Raw genomic sequence first — 24,127 nt, forward strand, 5'->3', positions numbered from 1 at the left:
AGATCCGCTGATAAGAAAATCCATGAAAGTACTAGTAGACAAAATATGATAAATGCAGTATTCTTGGAATCGGTTATTCTTGGCCTCTAGAATCTAGGTTTATATCACTTTAATTTCTTAAAGAATAATTCTAAATAAGTTTTAATGGGAAAATTCTTCGGGAAATCCTAATATGAATGACAACTTCGTGTTCAATATATCCAAATTATATTGGATACACCCAATCCACCCAATAATACGTGGATTTTAAAAAATAAATTGGACAAAATTAATATTCAGATTTAGAGGTAACTGGGGCACCATAGAGTACAGAAAATAATATTTCGTAACATTGTTTTAAAATTTTTGTGAATAACTACTGGGGACTTATGAAATGCTCGTAAATCGTATAACCTACAAATGAGTTCGTAAAAGCTTGTAGTTTGTACTTTGTTCACTAACATTATTCGTAACATGATTATTTGTCGAACATTACTTATTCTTATACAAACATTAGTTCGTAAATGTTCGTCACCTAACAGAAAAATGTTAGTAAAATTTTGTCATTTGTTTGTAAATTTTTGCCAGACAAACAATTAATGTACAAACAACAGTATTTGTAAAAGAACAAAAATTGTTCGTCAAGTGATCATATTACGATCAGTGTTTGTGAAAAAAATACAAACGTTTAAGAACTTTTTAGTGGGTAACATGATTCACGAGCACTTCGTAAATACCAAACATTTACGAAAAATTTTACTAAATATTTGTTTTCTGTGTGTACTTAATAAACTCTTTTATCTTGAAAATATTAAAAAAATTGTAATCTGTGAATTGTCACATTTTGCCCCATATTCGTCTATTGATGGGTCCCGGTCAAAATCCCGAAAGCCAAAATCCCAAAGGCCAAAATTCCGAACGCCAAAATCCCGACTGGGCCAAAATCCCGAAAGCCAAAATCCGGAATTCTTAAAAGTGTCATAGCTACTCCCAAGATTGCACCTGCGCGTTCTAGAGGGAAAGGGAAATCTTCTGTGTTTTGGGAAATTATTCTATACAAAATCCTCAATTTTCACGATTTTTAACATTCGGGATTTTGGCTTTCGGGATTTTGGCCTTTTCGGGATTTTGGCTGCCACCGCTATTGATAAACCTAAGTATTTCAAAGGTTTATTCTAAGGTCGTCAAAGTACTCTAAAGATTTTATTAGTTAAAAAAACAACAATTAATAAAAATATAAGATTTAGAAAGTACCACTTTTATTTGTCAAAAAAAAAGAATCCCAAAAAAGAAAAGGCATTTTTTCTAACTTTAAAATAATAATTACTAGGATTGCAATCAAGATAGAGATTGATTTATGAAATAAAAACAACTTGATACCCCTTTTATTAAGCGTAATATTGAATTTATCATATAAAGCGATTAAATTTGCTTAAATTGAATGTTTGGAGGTGCTATTACATTTGGTGCTATGCCAAATTAAAGTTTCACGTCTTCACGCAAATTAAACACCATGATATTTGCAATAATACACAACACACATAATATAGAAAAATGTATTCCATGAACTTGCAATGGTGGTTTTAATTAATTTCTGTTGCAATTTAGATTTTTCAAGTGAAAATATTTTGTTGACAAATACAATAATTTTTTGAATGTTTCTTATAAAATATTTCCATTATGAGTTTTTCATAAGGTATTCACTTTCAATAGAGTATATACGATTCGAGTGGTCTGTTGAAGACTTTGAGTATGATATTATGAGTGCCTTTCAGAAAAAGAAAATAACAAATTGAGCAAATTGAAAGGCACAAATTTTGGTTGCAGCGCGCACTCAATGAGATTTAAGTGCGAAGAAAAAAGATCATTAATTTAGCGATAGGAAAAAAAATACTAGAAGATAGTCTCCGAGGTTATCGATCTTTCACAAAAATTTATTTTCTTTTTTTTGAAGCGGTATTTGATGCCATGTTTTTATAAATCAATTTATCGATTGGTGTGATTTTTGCAGCAGCAGAAAGAGAATTTTTCACTGGAGCAAAAACGGTGTCTTTCTCTTCTGCAATTAGATAGTGTTAGCGGTATTTTTACATAAGAGAGACAGTATATGCAAGAAAATTCAACTTTCCGTTTTTGTGGAGTAGCAAAGTAGATCATTTTCCCCCCTTTTCGTGCGAATTTTCTGACCAAGTTGTGTATTGAGTGCAATTGAAAAGTGCTAGTGATTGGATTTGAGCACACTAGTGGACACTTTGTATGCCCTCAAGTTCTTTCATAGAGTGTCAAGATTGTCCGGGAGGTTGGTTGTGAAAGGAAACACAACCATATGATTATTTTCCACCAAATATACTTAAAGTTTAATCGGATAGAGACTATACCAATGAGCAATAGGAGGCAAAATTGGTGGCGAAGAAAAAAATCAGGTGAGTTTAACCGAGACAAGGTTGTCTCTCTTTTGCAACCAGCTCAAGCACATGACTCCATGTGCGTTCTTTGACCATTAGTAAACCATCACAGTTATTTTTATGAAAGCATTGCTGTAGATGGAGTGCAAAACACTTGGGATAATGTTTTTTTCATGTTCCAAGGAGAAAAAAAGGGAATAATAAAAAAAGAGCCATCAGCTTACCTTTAATTGCCACAGAGACAGGAGAGACTTTGAAACCGAAGATTGCATGGAGATTGCGATGCTCCCTGTAGCCAGACACGGCCATACATCCGGCAAAGAAGGTGACATGCCAGAGGTATGTGAAGCAAACGGCAAATCCACTATATGTGCAGAAGATCCTGACGGAAGGAAAGGGTGAGATTATACCGATCCAGAATGAGATCATGTCCGTGAAGGAGGTGATGGTGATAGATACGGCAGCCTCGGACAGCATGTGACCCATCCTCTCAGGTACAGAAGCCTTCACTGATGTTCGACGCCAGGCCGCCAGCATGACAAAGGTGTCGTCAATTCCAATGCCTTGTGAAAGAAAAATTCATCAAGAGAATGGTATATAACTCCGAACTATTATGCCTAATATGAAAGTGATTGAACAGACTTAAGAAATGTTGTGTTTTTGCACAGAGAGCGACAATTAGAACTAGTAATTCCCAACCCACAAATTTAACCGAAATAGAGACAGAAAAAATTCCTGCCTCCACCCAGGCTTGAACTGGGGGCCTTTCCCTATCTAGGCGAATGCTCTACCAACTGAGGTATAGGGGCACTGGCTCTGATTGTCTTTGCCACTGATCTCAACCAATTGCCATGTGCACTTCAACTCATTTTCGACTCATTCTACGAGCCTTGCGAACGGTATCAAAGTGATTGAACAGACTTCTGTTCGCTGTACTAAGTGAACAGAAGTATTATGCCTAATGCTCAATTTATTTCAATTCAAACAAAACACGAAGAAATACTTTTCAGTGTGGGATTTTTTTTCTCTTTGCTCATCTGAAACAGTGAGGAAATCGCAGTTTGAATTTAGATTCTGTTCAAAAGTACCCCATTGTGCCCTACACCCAATTTAGATAGATACAATTTAAATTTATCGATTCATTTGAACTAAGAGCGGTTTACCGCTTCAATCTTCTTGATTTTTCACTAAAATAAAAGACTATCCAAAAATTTAATAAGTGGTTCTTTTTCTGATCTAAAACTAATTGGAAATGGATTGTTTAGCCTTTACATCACTGCAAATTCATTGATTAATCGATTTTTATTGTCATCTCTGTTTTTTTTTATCCCACCCCCTATGCGACCATCGCCGTCTTAGCGTCGATTCCAACCTCCAGGACGGAATCGATGGAAAGTCTTTTCACTGATTGTCTGTTTTGCGACCGTACGTAGGTCACATTACATGGAAACATGCAAATTTTACCAATTAGGTCTATGTAGTATAAGGATACATTCCTTACATCATGAATTCGTCGAAAAAAGCTCTTTTCTGGTTTTTATGACATTTCAAAATCGAAAAAAAGGTTAAGTATTATTTTTGGTGATCGAATGATACGTGTGTTTGGACTACCTTCAGAATATATGCACATTTAAACGGAAAGTAATAAACCTAGGAGATATCTCATTCCTAAGTCTCTCAACCTAGGATTTCTTCTTGAGATTTACGATACTTATCATTCAAAGAAAAAAAGGTTTTGTAAAAGTTTGTAAATTGAGTACTGGAAACTTACAAAACCCTCGTAAAACGTATAATCGGACGATGTAAACGTCGTCAAGCAATATACTCCTTAATAGTCTTCAGTGGGCTGATCATCTGGTTCGCGAGGATTAGGACGATCTGGTCAAGAAAGTCTCTTAAAGTCGACTCTATACTTTGGGGAAACGAGACTAATCCAGTCTCTGATAGACCGACCGCACCGGTTAGGGTGCGGAATTGGAAAACAGTGGCGCGTAAAACGATCAAGTAATAGGCTCCAACCAGATTTCTAGAAACTTTTTAGAATTTATCGGGTTTTGTTTTCGAATTACTACAATATCGTGTAATTCCGGATATCGTAATTTTACGTGTTATACATTTTTTTAGAACTGTGAAATTCTTAAGCATTGTGAAAACCGGCGTTGATAAATAGAATATATGGGAACCGGAGTTCGTCGGGGGTTTTGGAGATACTCTAGGAAAACATTAACTCTTTCCAGAGCTTTCGGCTCTGTCTCAAAGCCTTCATCAGTAGCTGGAGCAAAGCTCCAGTTAGTAGCTGGGCCATCAGTAGCTGGGCCTTTTTATTTTCTATTCTAACAAACATTTTTCTGTACAACATTTTTCACACATTTTTATTCTTTTTATGTTAATAATAATAATAAGAATGGTGGCACAACATTCCATAGAGAAACTTAGGCTGTTCCGCAAGGGGAGTTCGGAACATCCATTATTATTTTTTCTTATACAGGGATGGGTTAATCAGTCCCATACATCGTGGAATGAAATGCAGTGAAGTTCACTTTTTTTTTTAGAATTATGAAATCTTTTAAATTTGTTTATTCAATGATTTTTTGGGTCTCGCGAAAATGTTTTTGGGTTTCCTAAATTCTAGGAAAGTGTTACTGAACTTTTCGAATTTTGTTAAACGTTCGTTGAAGACAAATTTCTTCGTATTAGTCGTATCTTGATTGTTTTTGTTTTTGAGGTTTTGTCGATTGCATGAACCATTTTCATTACTATTATTATTACGTGTGTTGAGTTGAGGTGGTCCAAAAAACAGATGGGTACTTCGACTGGTTCACGCTATCGTACTCATTGCCTTTTTTGTTAGAGATTTATTTTGAGGTCCTTAAGGATGGACCCAGTGGCTTCTCAACATTTCATTTTTCCATACGTTTTTGCATAAATGCACTGAAGAATATTGGAAAGTTTTTTCCTAAAGAGAATTGACTTATCAGTCTGATATATTTAGAAATCGTGCATTAAAAGCTGTCTAAAAATACATATTTAATTATGCTCGCCGAAATAATACAATAACTACGAGCAAATTTGTTTAAGTCGTGGTGCAATATCTGCAAAATTTTTATAAGTAAAAGTGAAAAATAGCTTCACTTGATGGGCCCCTGGATGGACCATAAAGCTCCAGATTGAGACGTTTTAATGACGGAAATAAGGCAAATAGAATCGCCCTGAGATATCCTCCGTTGTATCCCAAATGCCAGACAGTAGGACACGTTCAGACGATTTTTTTGGAATTTAGAATTCCGAGACTTTCGGGAACTAAGGGCTAAATTAATTGAAACATTACTAACGTAAGACGTATTTTGAGAATCAAGGAGATAAACTCCCTCTGAGTGCGTCATGGGTGGTTATCCTTTCAGGACAGGAAAACACGAATATTTTTGCCAAAGCTTTCGACGCTACTGAGGTCGACACCTTTGGCAAAAATATTCGTGTTTTCCTGTCCTGAAAGGAAAACCACCCCTGATGCACTCGGAGGGAGTTTATCTCCTTGATTCTCAAGATATGGGCTAAACCTCTAGTCTAAAGTCCGTGTTACCGAAGACCCGAAGCCGATATCCATATTAGGTGAGATTCTTAACAAAATCTCACCTACTATAATCCTAACAAAATTTCATGTCGTCCGATCGACCTCAAATTTGGCCAAAATGTGTTTCGCCACTTCCTGATTCCGAATATATATGTGGCTAAGTTACGTTCCCGGCCGGCCGGCCGGCCGGCCGGCCGCTCTTTGGAGCTTAATAGCTCCTAAACTAAAAAAGATATCGACTTGCGGTTTTCGGCAAAGGTTATATATCGGGTGAAAATTGCAACTTGGTGCATAGACCCCCCACCCCCCACCCCTCCTTTCGCCATTTTGAAGACCCCCCTTTTTTGTTTTCTCAATAGCTCCGCCCCTATGGCATTCAGCGGACTCAAATTTTAGTATGTTATAGCTGGGCCTTAGAGCTTTCCATCAATACCAAACTTAAGGTCCCCCGACCTTCCTGACCCGAGCTATAAGGGTCCAAAAAAAATTCTTAAAATGGCCATAACTCCGGTTCTAATTGTCAGAATTTAAAAAGTGAGGGCTTTTTGGATAGCTCTCATGAAATGCCACTTCCTCTTCTAACATCGCAAGTTCATAAAACCACCGCTAGGGGCGCTATTATTTAAAAGAAAATTTTTAAATCTTAAAAGTTAAATAACTCAAAATTCCATTGTGCATCGGGCTGAAAATTTAGTATGTTGTAGCCGTTGATTATACCTATCAAACAAAAAAAACCTTAAGTCAATCTAAAACCCCTGACCCGAGCTATAAGGGGTCAAAGTTCGAACATTGACCGGCCTCTATCTCCGGTTCTAATTAACATAGCGACCTAAATTTTACCTTTTTGGTTTCGTCTCGATGAGCACTTTCAGATGGAAGTTCAAAAAGTCACCACAGGTGGCGCTGTGATAGCGTCAAAATTCATCGAAATTCAAAGTCACTTTTCTCAAAAACGGCATTGTGCAAGTTAATAAAATTTTAGTATGTTGTAGTCCAGTCTAGGACGTTTCCAAAATGGTGCGTATGCGCGCTGTGGTTAAAACAGAACCGGAGATATGAGGGGTCAAAGTTCACAAAATTCAAAAAATCATATCTCCGGTTCTATGTGACCGATTTTGATGAATGAGGGCTTAAACGAAAGATCTCACCAAATGCTACAACTTTCTAGAATATTTGAACTTCGTGGGACCAACACCAGGGGCGCCACAGTCGAAAAACCAATTTCAATATCACATAACCTCAATTATCTCGACTGTCGCTGAACCGATTTTGATGATTACTTCAACATGATTGTAGAGGACATTTGTCTCTACATTTCGTCCATACATCATTTTCCGCTCAGACTACGCTATCACTCCGATTTTGCCGTTTAAGTGTGAAAAAAATGATTTTTCCCATAAAAACGCTTTGAAATCACTCAGATGCCAATTTGACTGCCTCTACTCCACCAAGACACTTAAAATAGGGTTTTAAATGGAAAGTCCCACAAAATACAACAATTCTTTGAAATAGTTGAAGCTCAACAAATGACTACTTGGGGCACTCTGGATGAAAAAACGAGTTAAGAAACAAAAAACCTCGCTTATCTTGGCTTCTGAGTAATCGATGAGATCAATGTTCTATGGGAAAATTATAGAGAACATTCTGGTCTACATTTCACCCATATATCACTTTTCTGCCAGTTCATCCAAATCCTTGATATTTTGGTTTAAATACAAAATTTGCATAATTTCACGAATTTGATTCAAGATGACTGAATGGCGTCTCCCAACTTCAACTCTAAATCGAATTTGCATGCACTCCGAGCTAGCTCACGTTAAGAATCTCACCTACATAAGCCGGTTAGGATTATCTGTCCCTTTTCGTTTGTTTTGTTTCTAATGTAATGCCCAGCGTACAATAATTTTTGTTTTGTAAATATGTTTTTGAAATTTCGATGAGAGTGAATGAAATGTAGATCTAGTCATCTCGCTCGCTCTCATAGGAACTCTTGAAAACATGTTTACAAACAAAAGTTATTGTGCGTAGGTCATAAGACAGAGGTGAACGGACGAATGTTTTTAAAAAAATATTCCTCGGGGTTTGATGCTGGAGATTATGAAGGTTTTATATAGTTAGGGCCGCGGGCAATAAGACAGTGTGATTCACTGTCAGCACAATCATCATCATCCTTCAAGTTCCAAAGGATTGCGTTAAGAATGTAAATGGGACACCTTCATTGTTAGATTACTTCACATTGTCAAAAGGCAAAACTTCAGCTACTTATTTTCCCTGGTAGAGAGTGTTCATGGAGCGTCTCTCTGCAAGATGAGCAATTCTCGGGTGACATTACACATTCTCATCACAATTGATTGCCAAGAGGATTCACACTCATTGTAACTGCGTGAGGTAATATGTTTAAAGCTGAATTAATTGATATTCACAGAATGCACAGTAAGTGTCCCATTTTTGGTTGGTACGTCTCATTCATCAGTGTGTCTTCTTTTATTACTTGATACCTCCCTCTTCTATTATATTGCACAAATCAATCATAAAGTCAGTGAATGTCTCCGGGCACCTCAAAAGTGTCTGAAGAATGTTGGAGAAAAATTAGCTGCGAAATCCTTGATTTTTTTTTGTTCTGCCCATAACTATTGACTTTGGTTCAAGGGGTTCAAGATGAGATTTTGGCTAGTTGTTTATTGGTAATAAAGCGATATACCTAATTCACATCCTAATTAACTGAAATACTTCTCTTTAATTTTTGTACTTAATATCTCTGGAGATCTTGGCGATGTTTGTGAATATATCAAGGGCTCTATATCGCTATTGCAGAGCGTAAAGATCGTTTGAGGATCATTTAAATTAATGAGGTGAATTATGTAATATCACTTATCAACATACTATATTGGGTGGTTTTTTGCCATTTGTCTGTGCATTTGAATGTGGGGCACATTGCATTTTTCAGCGCAATTTCCATCCAGTGTGTTTTGAGATTGAAAATTGCAAATTCAATTGCTTACCACGAACGGGGGGAAAGTTATTTGTGACGAAAAAAACAGTGGTACAAGTTGTAGATTTTCTGTTGTAATGGTTGTAATTGTTCTTCTCAATTGAATCACTGCAGGGAGGCAAATGTTAGAGCAAAGTGCACGTGATTTAATTGATCATTGATTTGTAAGATAGTACGAAAAAAAAAGATTTCTCCCAATTTAAAATATATCAAATCACTTTTGCGATCAACAAGGAAACATTTTGAAGAAAGATGTTATGTGATTTCATTTCTGAGGGGAACTGAAAGTGAGAGAGATATCTGGTAAAATTTTTCCGCTTGCTGTTTATAAGCTTTGTGGTATTTGACTTTCATAATTGAGTGATTATCTCTTGGCTTGTCTTGTTTTCTCAGTCTTTGAAGGGGGTACGATGAGTTTAAAATGTGTCTGAGTGTTGTTCCTCTGAAATCCACTTACCAATCATTAAGAATGGTGCCGCTAAATTGATTCCAATGAACTCAATTCCGAGGTACATAGCTAAGCCAAAGGCTGCCATCGTCGCCATCACAGCTGAAATGTTTCCCATCAATCCCAGCCAGGGCTTAGATCTCACACTATCGCCCATCATGCACGTTAACACACTGGGATAAAGTTATAAAAAACAAAACAGATTAAAAGTATTATACAGGGTCTAGTTGATGGATAATGAAGGGCTTGGTAATGGGCAACAGTTGGGCACTTACCTGAAAATGGCCATTAGAACGAAGGTGGAACTGAAGTAGGGCACAACAGTTCGTGTATTTTTCTCCAGTTCATGATCAAGTGTCCGTGATGCAAATCGAGCCACTGATATGTGCTTAAAAAGACCAGTATCTTCCGCTATTCCCACAGCATCCAAAAATGCTTCTTCCCAAGCCGCCCCTCTGTAAAATAATTCAATGGCAATGGTTTAATGTTTATTTTTAGACAGACCTCTAGACACTTTCGCAATAATTGGACATCCTCTAATTGCAACTGCTTATCATTTGCATTCAAAAACACTGGAATAAAGCTTTCGATTTTAAGCTTTAATTTTATTACAATTTGCAAGTCTCTATTAAATACTTATGTTTGAAATAATAAAATTTATTATTTATTATATAGGTTTGTGGTCTCACTTTCAATTCTTAACACTGTTAGTCGTTCTTTCTGTACCGACCTTCAAACGTGCGTGCGGTATACAAATAGGGAGTATTTTTTTCTTATAAAAGGAAAAAAAAACGTTCTTCTCTACACAGAAAAAAAATCGTGAAATTGTTCGTAAATATTAGTTAATTCCAACTAGGAGTCTATATGAAATGCTTGTAAATCGTGTGACTGGGAAAGAAGTTCGTAAAAGTTTGTAGTTTTTCACAAACTTTGTTCGTAGCATGAACACTTGACGAATATTTTTTGTACTTTTACAAACTTTTGTTCGTAAACATACAAAAAAAATTTGGTAAAATTTTGTCATTTGTTCGTAAATTTTTGCTAGACAAACAAAAATGTGCAAACAAATGTTTGTAAAAGTGAAAAACATGCTCGTCTGAAGATCATCTTACGAACAATGTAAGCCTTCAGTAGGAATTCACAAAATTTACGAACAATTTTACAAATTTTTTTTTCTGTGTACATTGAATTCCGAGCACATTTACGAAGAAATTGTAAATATTCGTGAATTCCAACTGGAAACCTACGAAATGCGTGTAAATCGTATAACCCACAAAAAAGTTCGTAAAAGTTTGTAGTTTTTCACAAACATTGTTCGTAACATGAACACTCGATGAGCATTTTTTGTTCTTTTACAAACATTTGTTCGTAGATTTTTGGTTGTCTGACAAAACTTTACAAATAAATGACAAAATTTTAAAAACGTGTTTTTGTGTGTTTATAAACATTTAAAAACAAATGTTTATAAAAGAAAATAATGCTAGTTCAGTGATCATGTTACGAACAATATTTGGGATAAAAATACGAACGTTTACAAACATTTTAGTGGGTTATATGATTTACAATTATTTCGTGAGCTCCCAGTAGTAATTCACAAACTAAAGAATCTACCACATAAACTATATAGGCCATCACAACCATTATCTAAACTGAAAATTTGCATTTTAGTTTTTTTTAATATTTTAGATTTTATTGCGTTTTAATTTAAATTCATAAATAAATTTTGCAATATAAAATTAAGGATTTCAAGACGACTAGCTCATCGGTGCTTCAAAACCAGAAACTCATTTTTTACTGATTATTTAGAGTTCATAATAAGTTTATATAGTCAAAATTGATCTCATTTTTAGAGTACCAGTGACACGTACGATCTAATTGGGTTAAAAAAAATACATTTTTATATTATCCCTAAATATTTATCACAGAATCCTGGCGAATATCCTGTTTCTCTCACTGTTATTTCAAATCAATTAGTACAATTCCTAGATATTAATGGATTATTTTTAAGCATAAATATTTCTGAAGTTATTTATTTGTGAAATTGTCCCATCGTCCCCTAACTAAGGCCTAAATAAATAGAGGAGCTCTGACTAATTTTGAACAATTTAGAATATCGTACATTTTAAGTGAAACATCGGACACTGCAACTAAATTCATGAAAATTATAAAACTTCAAGTGTTTAAATGGTATTTTAATAAATGGTATTTTTTTAATTATTCATTCTTTTTCAAATGTTATTAATACAAATTCAGCTCAATTTTAAATGCAATTTGATTTAAAATTATGTTATAGAAAATTTATTTTGAAAATGATTCACGAAGAATGAGACTGATCTCTTCGAAAATTATTTTTTAAATAAAAAGTAAAATTCTACAGGTGGAATGGACAAATAGACATTTTGTCACCCATGAAGTTGTTTCCTACATCGGACGCTTGTTGTGTTTTTCATTTTTTTTTTTTTGTTTTTGCAATCTTAATAAGTTGAACAAGGCGTAAGAAATAAAAAGTGTTACTTCTATGAATGAGGTGCTGTGGAAAAAGTCTAGAAAAACTTCGAAAAATATGGTGTCCGATATTACAAACACAACAATGTCTATATATTAATACAGACTATTTAAACGTATTAAAAATTCTTTTAGGTAAACAAAGACGATCAATTACTCCAAAGATTCCAAAAAACAATCCTGAGAACGAAGTATCAAATAACAAAATTTTTATTAAAAATATGACGCATCAAACTTAGAACATTGGTACTTGCAATCTGTCCGGAATTTGGCACAATTGCGTTAAAAATTGTTTTACAAGTGAACGATATTAGTGTTACTTTTTTGTCCTAAGCCTCAATAACTTGAAAAGATGCTTTCGAAAAATTCAGATGATCGAAATAATATAGAATTAACTTTAGATTGCATTTGAGTCTATTGAATTCCACGTGCTTATTTCCTTTCCAATTTTTTTCCACCCTCACAAAGGTTAGTTCAAGCATCAAAGAATTCTTTCGTATTATTAAAAGGAATGCTTAGTCAATATAAACAATGGAATTAGTCACTCTATTTTTCTAGAATATAAATTATTAATTGTAATTTTCTTATACCCTTAATAAGGATTCGTGAGTTTACTGTGACAAAGACGCCAGTCATTTAAAATTAGTTTAGTTACACAAAGGAATTTATCGTTTTCAAGAAGTAACATGTGCAAATTCCAGTTTTCGTAGAAATTTCCACTTGCTCTATACCAGTTAAATTCTTGTAATTATATTGTTTTGCTCAATAAATTTCAACAAGTATTATTTTTTTTAATTTTATCCAAAGTGCAAAGCAAACGCAATTTCAAAAGTTTTGATCATCTTGAACTAAATCTAAAGTGCACGCAACAATTATTTAGCAATTAGTTGAAAAGTGAGAGTTAGTACCATTGGATAAAAATCTCTGCTGGATGGATGATTTACTTTGTTAACGAGTTTTTTTTTTAATTTTGCAAAAAATGTGACCCCTAAGGCCAAAAACTCACCTAATATCTTGTTTTTTGGTGTCTGCTGTGACAAAATAGACGAGTTGTATCGACGGAACGCTGATAATGGTGTTCTCTGCAGAGAGTTTTGTACCACCGAAGAAAACAGGAAATGCATGAGCATCCCACGTGACTGGATTGAACATCACCGGGAAGGTTAAATTTAATTCCCCAGTTTCAATCTATTTAGCCAAGAGATCAATGAGTTATCCAGTATGATTTATGGGACGAAGAACGTGGGAAGTACGTGATTATTATACTCACTTCATTCATTATGTGATCCAAGTTGAGGATGTCATTCGTGAAGCATTCATTCTGCCAACGTGCACATGCATCGCGATACGTGAAGGTTTCCCCATCAAAGTGCACCGTGGCATTCTGGATGATGTCATCCAGGAGCCTGAGCTCCTGAAAAATTTCCGCCCTCAGCATATTCTGGTCTCCATCTTTGGACGTCACGATCACGCGTCCGAACCGCCCTAAGATTTATGGCAAAAGTTATTGTGATGAATATTTCATGAATAAGTTCTATTAATTCTATACGATTTTCCAATTAATTTATATTTTTTTATGAGGGATCAAAGCCCAAGATTTGGGTTAATTGATAGTTGGAGGTGCAAAGCTTGATCTTCATCTGAGAAAAAGATCTCTCAATAATACGTTGATCGAGTCACGTATTATCATTTAATTTCTCTCTTGTGATCTCCGCTGATAACTATCAGCATGATTAGGAATATGTTTACTATGGCCAAAATGAACAAGACCAAAAATGATTTCGAAAATCGAGGCATTGATTTTTCTTCTCCTTCAGCAAGATCGACACGAACCTGTTTCAATTTCGGTCAATGATATTTTAGTGTGCTGCAATTGAGATTGACTCTAATTTTTTACCTCTTTTTGTGCTCTTAACATTCATGTGCACTGTAATCCAAAGAAACGAGTGCAACACAGTGGCAATTATTCTCAAATTGGTAACAAGTACCACCGATGGACAAGGTTTTCAGTATATATATATATATATATATATATTTCTGTATTTTGAGAACACGGTAATTTATTTGACGCATCAAAGCCGATCTCAATATGGATATGCTAAAATTTATGATGTTGATGGAGAAAAGAAATTTCTCTGAGACTTGGAGAGGAAGAGAAAAAAAAGGAAAAACGAAAGTAAATTACCGATTTGATGAGTTATTGCAAAAATATCATTAAGTTTCATTTTCTCCTAATTTTTTTTACTATGTCTCTTCTCAATAAGAAAGCCTTTTGTTTTATTTGAAAAGAGGTTAAAGAACTTTTATAGGCGGGTGGGCATTTTATTGTGGATCAATGTGTTGTGCACTATGGAATATTAGAAATCGCTACACACGGGTAAATAGAGAGTATTGGCTGTTTGTACATTTTATTTTGAAATTAATGCATAAACCACCATATTGATTTATTTATTCCACTATAAAGAATAATTAGAACACTCCAAAATACATCATTGTAGGGGACAGAACTCTCCCTTCGAACGTTCATGCCTTCGAATAATGTGAATTTCTTTAGTTTTTCGTAAGAGATTTACATTAAATTATCACGGAATCATCAACATGATGAAGCAACCTAATATTTAATAGAAATGTGTAAGGCCTGCTTCAGACCTAAGGTTTAGCCCAGTTCGCAATGATTTCTAAATTCAAAATAGGAACCAATTTTATTGGTTTTTTAAAACTTAATGGATCACTTGCCCATGTTGGCCAATCTTAAGTGATAATTTTCCAAAAAAATATCGATTAAGAAAAAAATAGAGAAGTTAAGCCATATGTTTAAGCCTTAGGTTTGAAGCCTGTATAAGTCTCTTAGGAAAACTAAAAGAAAATTCACATTATTCGAAGGCATGAACGTTCGAAGGGAGAGTGCTTTCCCCTATAGGGTAATCTGATTCTTTACTCCTTTTGCTTTTTTCATAAATTTCCAAATGCCCTTGGAAATTTCTAATCAGTATGCTCTTATAAGAAATTTACCGCTCTATAGAACTTTAAAGGAAACCATTTTCATCTCACAAGACATATGAAGAAGTGCCTTAGCTTTCAATCAATGTCATACTTATCAAAAACGGAACAAAAATTCGTATAGAATCCTGAAAATTTTATTAATTTTTTTAATTTAAATTATGTTAAAGACATTAGAAACTTATGCGAGCTTCAGACCTAAGGCTTAGCCATATGGCTTAACTTCTCTAATATCTTATCAGTCAAGATTTTTTGGAAAATTTTGACTTAAGATTAGATTATTAAGGGCAAATGACCTATTACATTTTGCAAAATTAATAAAATCGGTTGCTGTTTAAGGTTTTGAGACCCTCGGGAACTGGGCTAAACCTCTAGTCTGAAGACGGTCTAAGTTAAAATATTTTCATTTTATAGAAGTTTCAAAAGCTTTGGAAAAAATAAGAAAAACGTTTTTAAGTAAATTTTAAATGAGTGCATTGCACTTTCATGTAGTATTATTTTTAAAACGAATTCCTATTGTTTTTTGGATTTATAAAATTAAACGATTTTTATTAAAAAAAAATTTAATATAGAAAAGGAAGGATAGAAAGGAAGGATAGTTTTGCATAAATTGTTCAAGTAAATTTTCATTTAGGAAATATTACAACTTAGGGTAACTGTACCAAAGTTCGGCCAGTTTGCAATATCGGTCACTTCTTCTGTTCCTCAAATTTCTATGATTTTTTTTTAGTTTTTGCAAACTCTAGAGATTATACAATGCAAAAAGAACAAAAAGTGTCGCTTCGAAGAACTAAATGATGTGAAAAAGACTTTGGAAGAATTCCGGAAGGGCAAGGAATTATGAGAATCAAGGTGGCCGAAATTATACACAAAGCTATGTCTATATTTTCATTCGTTTTAAAATGTATTAAGAATGATTTTCGAGAAAACAAGGACGATAAACTGTCTACAAGGTTCCAAGCAACACTAAAAGAAAAAGAAGTAACAAAAATATTAATTTGTACTAAAATATTATATTTCAAACTTAAAACTTTAGCACTTGCGTGCGATTATGCCGAAATTTGATACAGTTACCCTAAAGTTTTTAAAATTTCCAAAATTGAATTTTCAGAAGTTCTTATAATCTAAAAAAACATCATCAGTAACAAGATGGAAATCGGTTAAACTTATTTGAATAATTTTGCAAACGTTGATAAGGAAATTTCATAAAAATGTCATTTCAATATAATTCAAAAATCCAAAATTTCATCATCCAACGTCACACTATTCATATTTTAATAGCACATTGAAGATTTGGGTGTTTTGAAATAGAATATTTCAAAAATTTAGTATTAATTTTTTACTATTACTTATTTTTCTTTATTTGTTATTAATATTATTTGAATTGTGTGCAGCATACTACAGACTGAGGAAGAGTTCTCCGTGTATTATGTTTTCGCATGCTTTTTGAGTACATATTGGTGTATTACCGATAAAATTGATTCATAAATTTAAAAAAAAACCATTTCGAAATAAAAATTTGCTTAAGAACAGCACATTTTTGAATATTTTCTTATGAGTAACAAGAATATAAAATAATAATAATAATGCTGGCACAACATTCCATGAAGGAACTAGGCCTCCCCGCAAGGGGATTTCTAGACATGCATTATTATTTTTTCTTGTACGGGATGAGGCTGTCAGTCCCATGCCGATTAATAACCGATTAAGTTCGATGCAGCCGGGTTGGAAATTTCAAGATCTTTCAAAAATCCTATTTGCAAATCGGTTGAAAAATAGTCTCTCCAAAGTGATTAAAGTTTAATCTTAGAAATTTAGAAATCGAAATGGTTTTCGATTATAGGTGTCTACTGACGAAATATTTACCTTGACTAGGATAAGATGGGGTAATTTGGAATCATGTCTATTTTGGAATTTTGAGACTTTCTCATTATTTCAGATGGTCAAGGAGAAAAAGAAAAGCACGAAGAAGTACAAGTCATTGTATTCGAAAGTATTTCTTTGTTGTTTTTTTCCTTTTGCCATCTAAAATTGTTAAGAAATCTCAAAGTTCCGAATTAGACATGATTCCAAATTACTCCATCCCACTATCTCCAAGGGGATCTCACTGGTGCAATAGGCAAGAGCGTTGGCTTTTGGGCGGATGAGATCTCTGACTCGACTCTATAGTTGTGAGTTCGAGTCCCGCCCGATACAAAGATCTGAATGTCTGATTTGAACCTTTTTTTTGCATGTAATAAATACAGTAAAAAAATTCAGCTACTTTACCATGATTGTAAATTTTACATAAACATATAGTCGTGTGTACTGATACACATTTGTGTAATTTGTACACATTTTGTCTGAAAACTGTGCAATTTTACACGAAATATCTAAGAAAATGTACACAACTGTGTAATCATTCGCAGTTGGTTTCACAGTTTACCATTACATAAAATTTAAATTACACATTTTCAGACTACGCGTTTTGCTGAAACGATTATCCTTGTAATCTTTTATTGTGTAACGTAATATAACGCTCCGCCTTTGCACAACAATGTTGGGACCATGGAATAAGCATCCAAATGACAGGAAGGCGCTTCTGTGCGATCTAAAATGGACTTAGCAGATTCTTCCACTACGAGAATTGACATTGTAAAACTGATTACCTTGTATATTTCGATACGATTAATAATAAACTATCTCCAATACATAGTCCAAAATGAATAATTTTCTATGAGTCGCTTTCGAAATAAACCGAAAAAACATGGTTTGGGAAGGAAAGGAGGATGTGAGAGGAAAAAGGAAAAATACTATCCTAATCCTAGATAATGTTGTCCTATGCGGGGGGGGGTCGTCGACGACCCATCTCTTACCGTTTGGCCTTTAGCCATATCACAAGTTCAAAGAAAGTGGATTATATAATTGCTCTTTCGTTGAGTTCGAGCAGTAAAATGTTACTCTTTTTCTAATGTTTACACGGAATTTTGAAAAAGATCACTATTCGGCGATAAGGAGTTATAAAATATTAAATTACGGATAATCTTGAGAAAGAACTTCTCAATTAAGGTAAAAGAAAATTTGGAAAGCACATAAAATTTTCTATAGACATATGTAAAAATCAAAAAATCAAAAATTTCTCAAAACGCCACTAAAATATCCATATTGCGATATGGGTTGATTATATTTCCCATATTTCCATAGGGCTATCAGTTTTTTTTGTTCATTACTAGTTTGTTTTATCTATTGTTTGAAATATTTGTTTACAAATTTAAGGAACCTCTCTGCTAATAAATCAACTCATTTGTAATATCACAAGAACGTAACGCACAATAATTAAACTTTGAGTTACTTTTCCCTCAGAGAATTTATACAAGAATGAATGTACCGTCGTTGCGGGTGACTTTGCACGTTTTTTCGCTGTTTTTCAACTTTACCCTCTAAAAGTGGATAGTTAAAGTGAAGGGAGGGGGGATTTTGAGTCAAATTATTTGTATTCAGTTGTTAATGAATGGATTTTGTACCACTAGCATTAATTTTATAAAATTTTACTATGTTTAAAAAAATCAAGAAAAAAGGCTTGCACTGGGGATAAGGTGCGGGTGACTTTGCACTTTTTAATAAATACTAAAAAATCAACTATTTCTGATAATAAACGACAATCAGTATCTTCATATCTAAGGGTAAGATACACGAGATCTACAAGATGACGTAGTCGCCATCTTGATTTGACGTTTCTGTCCGCCATTTTGAATAACTGTCAAAACCTAAAACTGTTCCGATTGGGTTGAAATTTTAGTATGTTGTAGCTGATGTCAAGACCTTTTCAGAACGTATCTATGTTCCAGTCTACGACAAGTATTTACCTAGATACAGGGGCTCAAAGTTTAAAATTTTGAAATATTCATATTTTGGCGATCTTTATTTTCTAATCCTGAATTTTAAAACATAAACGAAATGCCTCAATAACCATTAAAAATGGTTGAGACTTTTATTTTACATATTTATTTCCTCTTACATAATTAAAAAAAAAAAATAAAAAGCACATTTATTTACTTTTTTTATTTTTTCATCTTTGCGAAACCAGTTTGTTCAGATCTTAAAATAATATGCTGATATAAAGAAAAACATTACTTCTCTTTTTTTGTTATTTAGATCTCATCGCCTAACGATAGCACTGCCTTTTTTTGTGATAGTTTCGATAAAAGAAGCTCTCCGTAGTTCTGTATTCATGAAAATGTCAAAATTTTGATTTTATAGCGCTAGTATCCAGACAATCGCTTGACCTAGGTCGGATTTTATATATGTTCTGAAAAGGTTTTGATATCAGCTAGAACATACTAAAATTTCAGCTCAATCGGACCAGTTTTAGGTTTTGACAGTTATTCAAAATGGCGGACAAAAACGTCAAATCAAGATGGCGACCACACCATCTTGTAGATCTCGGTCATTTTATCTTAAATTATCAAAAAATTGGATAATTTTTAGCCAAATACTTCTATAATAAAGCTTAATAAAACCTATTACATGCAATTTTTTAATGTAAATAATGCGTTCTTGAGAAGATTATATGGAAAAAAAATATTTTATTAAAAATAATGAACAAAATCGAAGTGGATTATTCTAGCCAGATAAATTTAGAATAGATTTAAGCAATTTACTACTCTGAAATCGATTTTGGAATTGCTCCTTCAGATAACTTTTTCGCGGAGTCGTTTTTTGACAAAATACCTTTACTAGGATTTCATTGTCTATTACTGAAACTACAAGAATCCTTTTCAGGATCATTGTATCTTACTTGGTACTTAACATATCCCTATATACTTTGACATGATAGACCGGATCGGCAAAGACTATCAGTAAGTGCTAGAATTGTTCAAAGTCTCACGAACAGCGGAGTGCAAAGTCACCCCCCGAGTGCAAAGTCACCCGCAACGACGGTATTCAATAGGCCAAAGAAACCCGATTATCCATACACTGGTAAAAATAAAAGGGTCAAATTGACCCTTTTCAAAAGGATGGATCGTATTTGACCCTTTGAAAGGTTCACTTTTGTATCTCTTGAAATTTAGTATGCACATTTATCACGAATAATCATGTTTTATTGTAAACTTATTACTGATATCATATTTCTCTCATCTGAGCGAACACCAAAGATCACTTTTTCATTGTTTTTTTATTCGTTTATTCCGGAATTAAATAGATGTCAAAACCGTGACCCTTTCGAAGGGTACCTGGTGACCCTTTCAAAGAGTCAAATATGATCCATCCTTTGGAAAAGGGTCAATTTGACCCTTTTATTTTTACCAGTGTATAATAGTAGATGAGTAAAATGCTATTGAGGTGAAAATTAGCAGTTCATTTTGTAAATTAAATTTTCCCGCCTTCAACTGGATTTGTGTTATCCTAAAAGTTGCAGGAGGTCTTCAACTCACCTGGTCGAGTAATACGTCCCACATTGAAGCGATGGGTGTAGTTGACTTTGAAGTACTGCTCCACGATTGCCCTCTCAGATTTTCCTTCACCACGAATCGGTGAGAATAGATATTCTGGATCAATTTCATACCTAATTTGTTGATACCTGTTTTGGCGGCAATAAACGAGGAAAAAGAGAAGAAAAAAGCGAAACATACATTAGTGTTCAATTATGCTAAATGATGGTGGGAAGTGAATCATATTAAGGCGAAATATTATTAATGTATAAAAACTTTCTTTGCATTTTGTGGGAAAAAGGTTTGTAATATCGTGTCTTATTGCTTATAGCTGAAGAATTTCCACACGCACTGAATTTTCTTCAATTTCAATGCACGCACGTGAGAAGATGGCAAATATTCACACGGAATTATTGCATCGACCCCAAAATGTGCTTTTTTAATTGTTAACTATCCTGCAGAAAAATTGATTATGTCGGTGATCGTATTGTGATGCCCATATTATGCAACTTAAGACAATTTTATGATGTTCTCGTGCGAGAGAAGAATAAAAAAAAATTGTGTGCAAGGTGGGTTCACTTTGCCACTTCATGAAATCCATGCCAATAACTTAAGTGTACGAGATATATAATTAAGTCAATAAAAACCTCAAATATAGAGATCAAGGGATCAATTTTTTTTTCTGAGAAGTGCTTAAATTATTGAGAAAATCGATTTTCTCCACACATCATTACATGCTATTAAATATTTTTGAGCCCTGAACTATTTGCATCAAGATAGCAATTTGTACATTTAAAAAATTGCAATGATTTAGTTTTTTTTGCGTCTACAAGTGCAGTTTGAAGATCTTGCATACGTAAATGAAATGGAAAGAAAATGAGGTATTCTGCTGTGATTGCAGATTATTTAATTTTCCAAAGAATTCCTCTAATTTATGCGAAAACTAATCTACTTCGAAAAGGTTATGAAAATTTTTATATGATTCTCGCGCGGTGATTGTGAAACTATTCCAAGAGCTGAAATGGAAATTAAGGGCATGTTTTGTGAGTTTTCAATATCACATAATTGAAGTATTTCCATTTTTATGAGCTTAATGAATATTAGTTAAAAAAAGAACTGGTTTTGAAAAATATTTGTTCTTGATCTTAAAGCTTTGGTCTACTTTAAATTTTGTTCTTAGACACGTTCGCATTTTTTCTTCTATAAATTAAAAATTTGTCCTGCTTTGCTGATGTGAACATTCTAGACAAATCGCAAATTTTCTTATAAAAAAATATTGGGAAAAATAAATAAAAAGTTAAAAGGTAAAACTGGACAGAGAAAAATTAAATTTGATCAGCAAATAATTCGAAACGATCAGTAAAAATATTCAATTTGGTCAGTAAAAATAATGCTGTCAATAAGAGTAAAAATTTGTCAGTTAAAAGTACAATTTGGTCAGTAAAAAGTTAAAAATGAGCAGTAAAAACTTCAAATCGATTAGTGAAAATATTTGAATTGCATAATGAAAGCAATTGAAGAAGTGATTAGCAAAAAATTAAGAATGAGCGGTAAAACAAAAGAAAATTAGAAATGTTAAAAAATCCGTAAATAAATAAAAATAATTTTTTACTGGCCATATTTTATTTTTTACTGTTGATTTGAATTTTTTTTATTGATCACTTTGTTTTTTACTGGCCATATTTTTACTGCTCATTTTTAATTTTTTGCTGAGCACTTTTTAAATTTTTGCTGATCAATTTTTATTTTTTACTGACCACATTTTATTTTTTACTTCAAATTTTTAATTTTTCTCTGTTCATTTTTTCAGTTTTATTATTTTATTGGTCATATTTTTTGTACTGCTCATTTTTAATTTTTTTACTCATTAGTCATTACTTATACATGAAATCAATAATTTAGAATGAATTGTGAATCTAGAATTAGAGTGAATTGTGAATCTAGCGTCTATAAGAAACAGTTTAAAAGAATTTCTATAGATAAGTCTGAAGTATTTAATATCTAAAACGAAATATTTTCCTGATTCTTTTTATTTTTACGGAGCAAAAAATTTTTCACTGACCACAAAGTAAATTTACTAAAAATTCTTTTATGTATAAATTTTTTTAATTTAATTCTTACCAAAAAACTGATCTAAACATTTTAAGTCTCTGAATTGCGTTTTATTTACAAGTACGATTATTTTACTCAGAAAAAAAAGAAAAAAATCTTATTTGGTCAAAATATTTTCAACGTATTTTAAACTATTTTATAAATATTAAGATAATTGATAAAATATTTAATTTGCTTTTCCCATGAATATTTATTAACGAAAAACAAAAAAAAGTAGTGATATATTATATTATAGCCAGTTATAACATCTAAATATTTGTAAAAATTATTCAAATTTCGGAAGATTGATATTAATGAAAAAACAGGTTTTTATGTGAAAAATGTAGGGGAGACTGGGGAAGAATTAGCTACGTATAGTGTCAGATAATGGTAGAATATTGAGGAAACCATTCTTTATTCTAAATATGTACTTCCCTTACTATTCATTGAAATATTTATAAGCCTCATACAAACATTTTTTTTTTTACAAATTAGACGCAATGAAAAATTTCATTTGGTGGATAATTCTACCCCGGTCTCCCCTATACGTGATGCCCGTGCTGCTTATTCAATTAAGTTCTCTCCATATGTTATTGAAAATTTAATCCCATAATATATTTTAACCTCATCGTGTTCTGTGATTAGCTAGAGCTCGAAAGCATTCTCGACTTTCAAAGCTCAATCACAGCCGTTTTAGCTAATCACAGAATGTAATAGGATTATAATAGTTTACGGTATTAAATTTTTTAGTCCCATTGTTAAAATATTAATACTTTGAATGCGTACAAGCTTTAGCCAATCAGAGAACTCAACAGGAATCAAATATTTAAAAAGACAAAATTGTAATTAGTTAGGGGAAAGTTGGGCAAAATTGATACACGATACTTTTTCACATATGTAAAGGAAGATGGGTCTTACCATACTTTTTAATATAGTTTCAGAATTGCTTTACAGAGCTAAAAGCAATACGCGAAAAAATATCGTATAGCAATGTAGCTTAACGTCAATGCATGGATAAGGATGACTGGATAGGGGAGACTGGGCCAAATTTGTCAAATTGGATATTTTACATTTTCTAAAGACTACTTTCCTCTATCTCGAAAGAAAATATGTTTTTTGAATTATTTTCTAAAAGTTGATTTTGCTGAGATTCTCAAAACTGCTGGGGCAAATTCTGTCAGATAGCGTAACTGTACCAAATTTCGGCATAGTTGCATGCAAATGTCAAAGCCTTAAATTTTAAGTCTAATATTTTTAATACAAATTGAAAATTTTGGTTACTTCTTTCTAAGGAATTTTTTTTGGAACCATATAGATCGTTTATCGTCCTTATTTTCTTTTTAAAAATCATTCTTAATACATTTTAAAGTGAATAAAAATATAGACATAGCCTTGGCTAATATTTTAGCCACTTTAATTCTCACAGTTTCTTGTCCTTCCAGAATTCTTATAAAGTCTTCATCACATCATTTTGTTTGTCGAAGCGACATTTTTTGTTTTTTTTTCTGCATAATCTCTATGCAAAAATTTAAAATTCATGGAAATTTAAGAAACTGAAATGGCTGAAATTTGGTACAGTTCCCTTATGGGATAATTTGTGGATTTCGCTTTATGAGAAATGTACTTTTATTAAGGGGTTACGTGGGTCAAAAAGACTAACAAAACAACATGTCTTTTCGAAGTTTCTTTTTGGACTAAAAAAAGAAAGGAACGTCAAGCTCTTAC

General features: G+C 33.1%; 1 protein-coding gene across 1 annotated transcript in view; it reads right to left on the bottom strand.

The window, feature by feature from the left end:
* The window catches only part of LOC129810228 (patched domain-containing protein 3), a 47,892-nt gene that overhangs the window by 7,304 nt on the left and 16,461 nt on the right, over nt 1–24,127 (bottom strand). Inside the window, exons 3-8 of the mRNA XM_055860555.1 lie at nt 20,315–20,460; nt 13,171–13,385; nt 12,907–13,088; nt 9,671–9,850; nt 9,405–9,568; nt 2,609–2,947 (exon numbers count right to left, since the gene is read on the bottom strand). Coding sequence (XP_055716530.1) covers nt 2,609–2,947; nt 9,405–9,568; nt 9,671–9,850; nt 12,907–13,088; nt 13,171–13,385; nt 20,315–20,460 — 1,226 coding nt within the window. The remainder of the gene's footprint in view (nt 1–2,608; nt 2,948–9,404; nt 9,569–9,670; nt 9,851–12,906; nt 13,089–13,170; nt 13,386–20,314; nt 20,461–24,127) is intronic.

The sequence above is a fragment of the Phlebotomus papatasi genome, chromosome 1 (assembly GCF_024763615.1).
Source record: "Phlebotomus papatasi isolate M1 chromosome 1, Ppap_2.1, whole genome shotgun sequence".
Taxonomy (NCBI): domain Eukaryota; kingdom Metazoa; phylum Arthropoda; class Insecta; order Diptera; family Psychodidae; genus Phlebotomus; species Phlebotomus papatasi.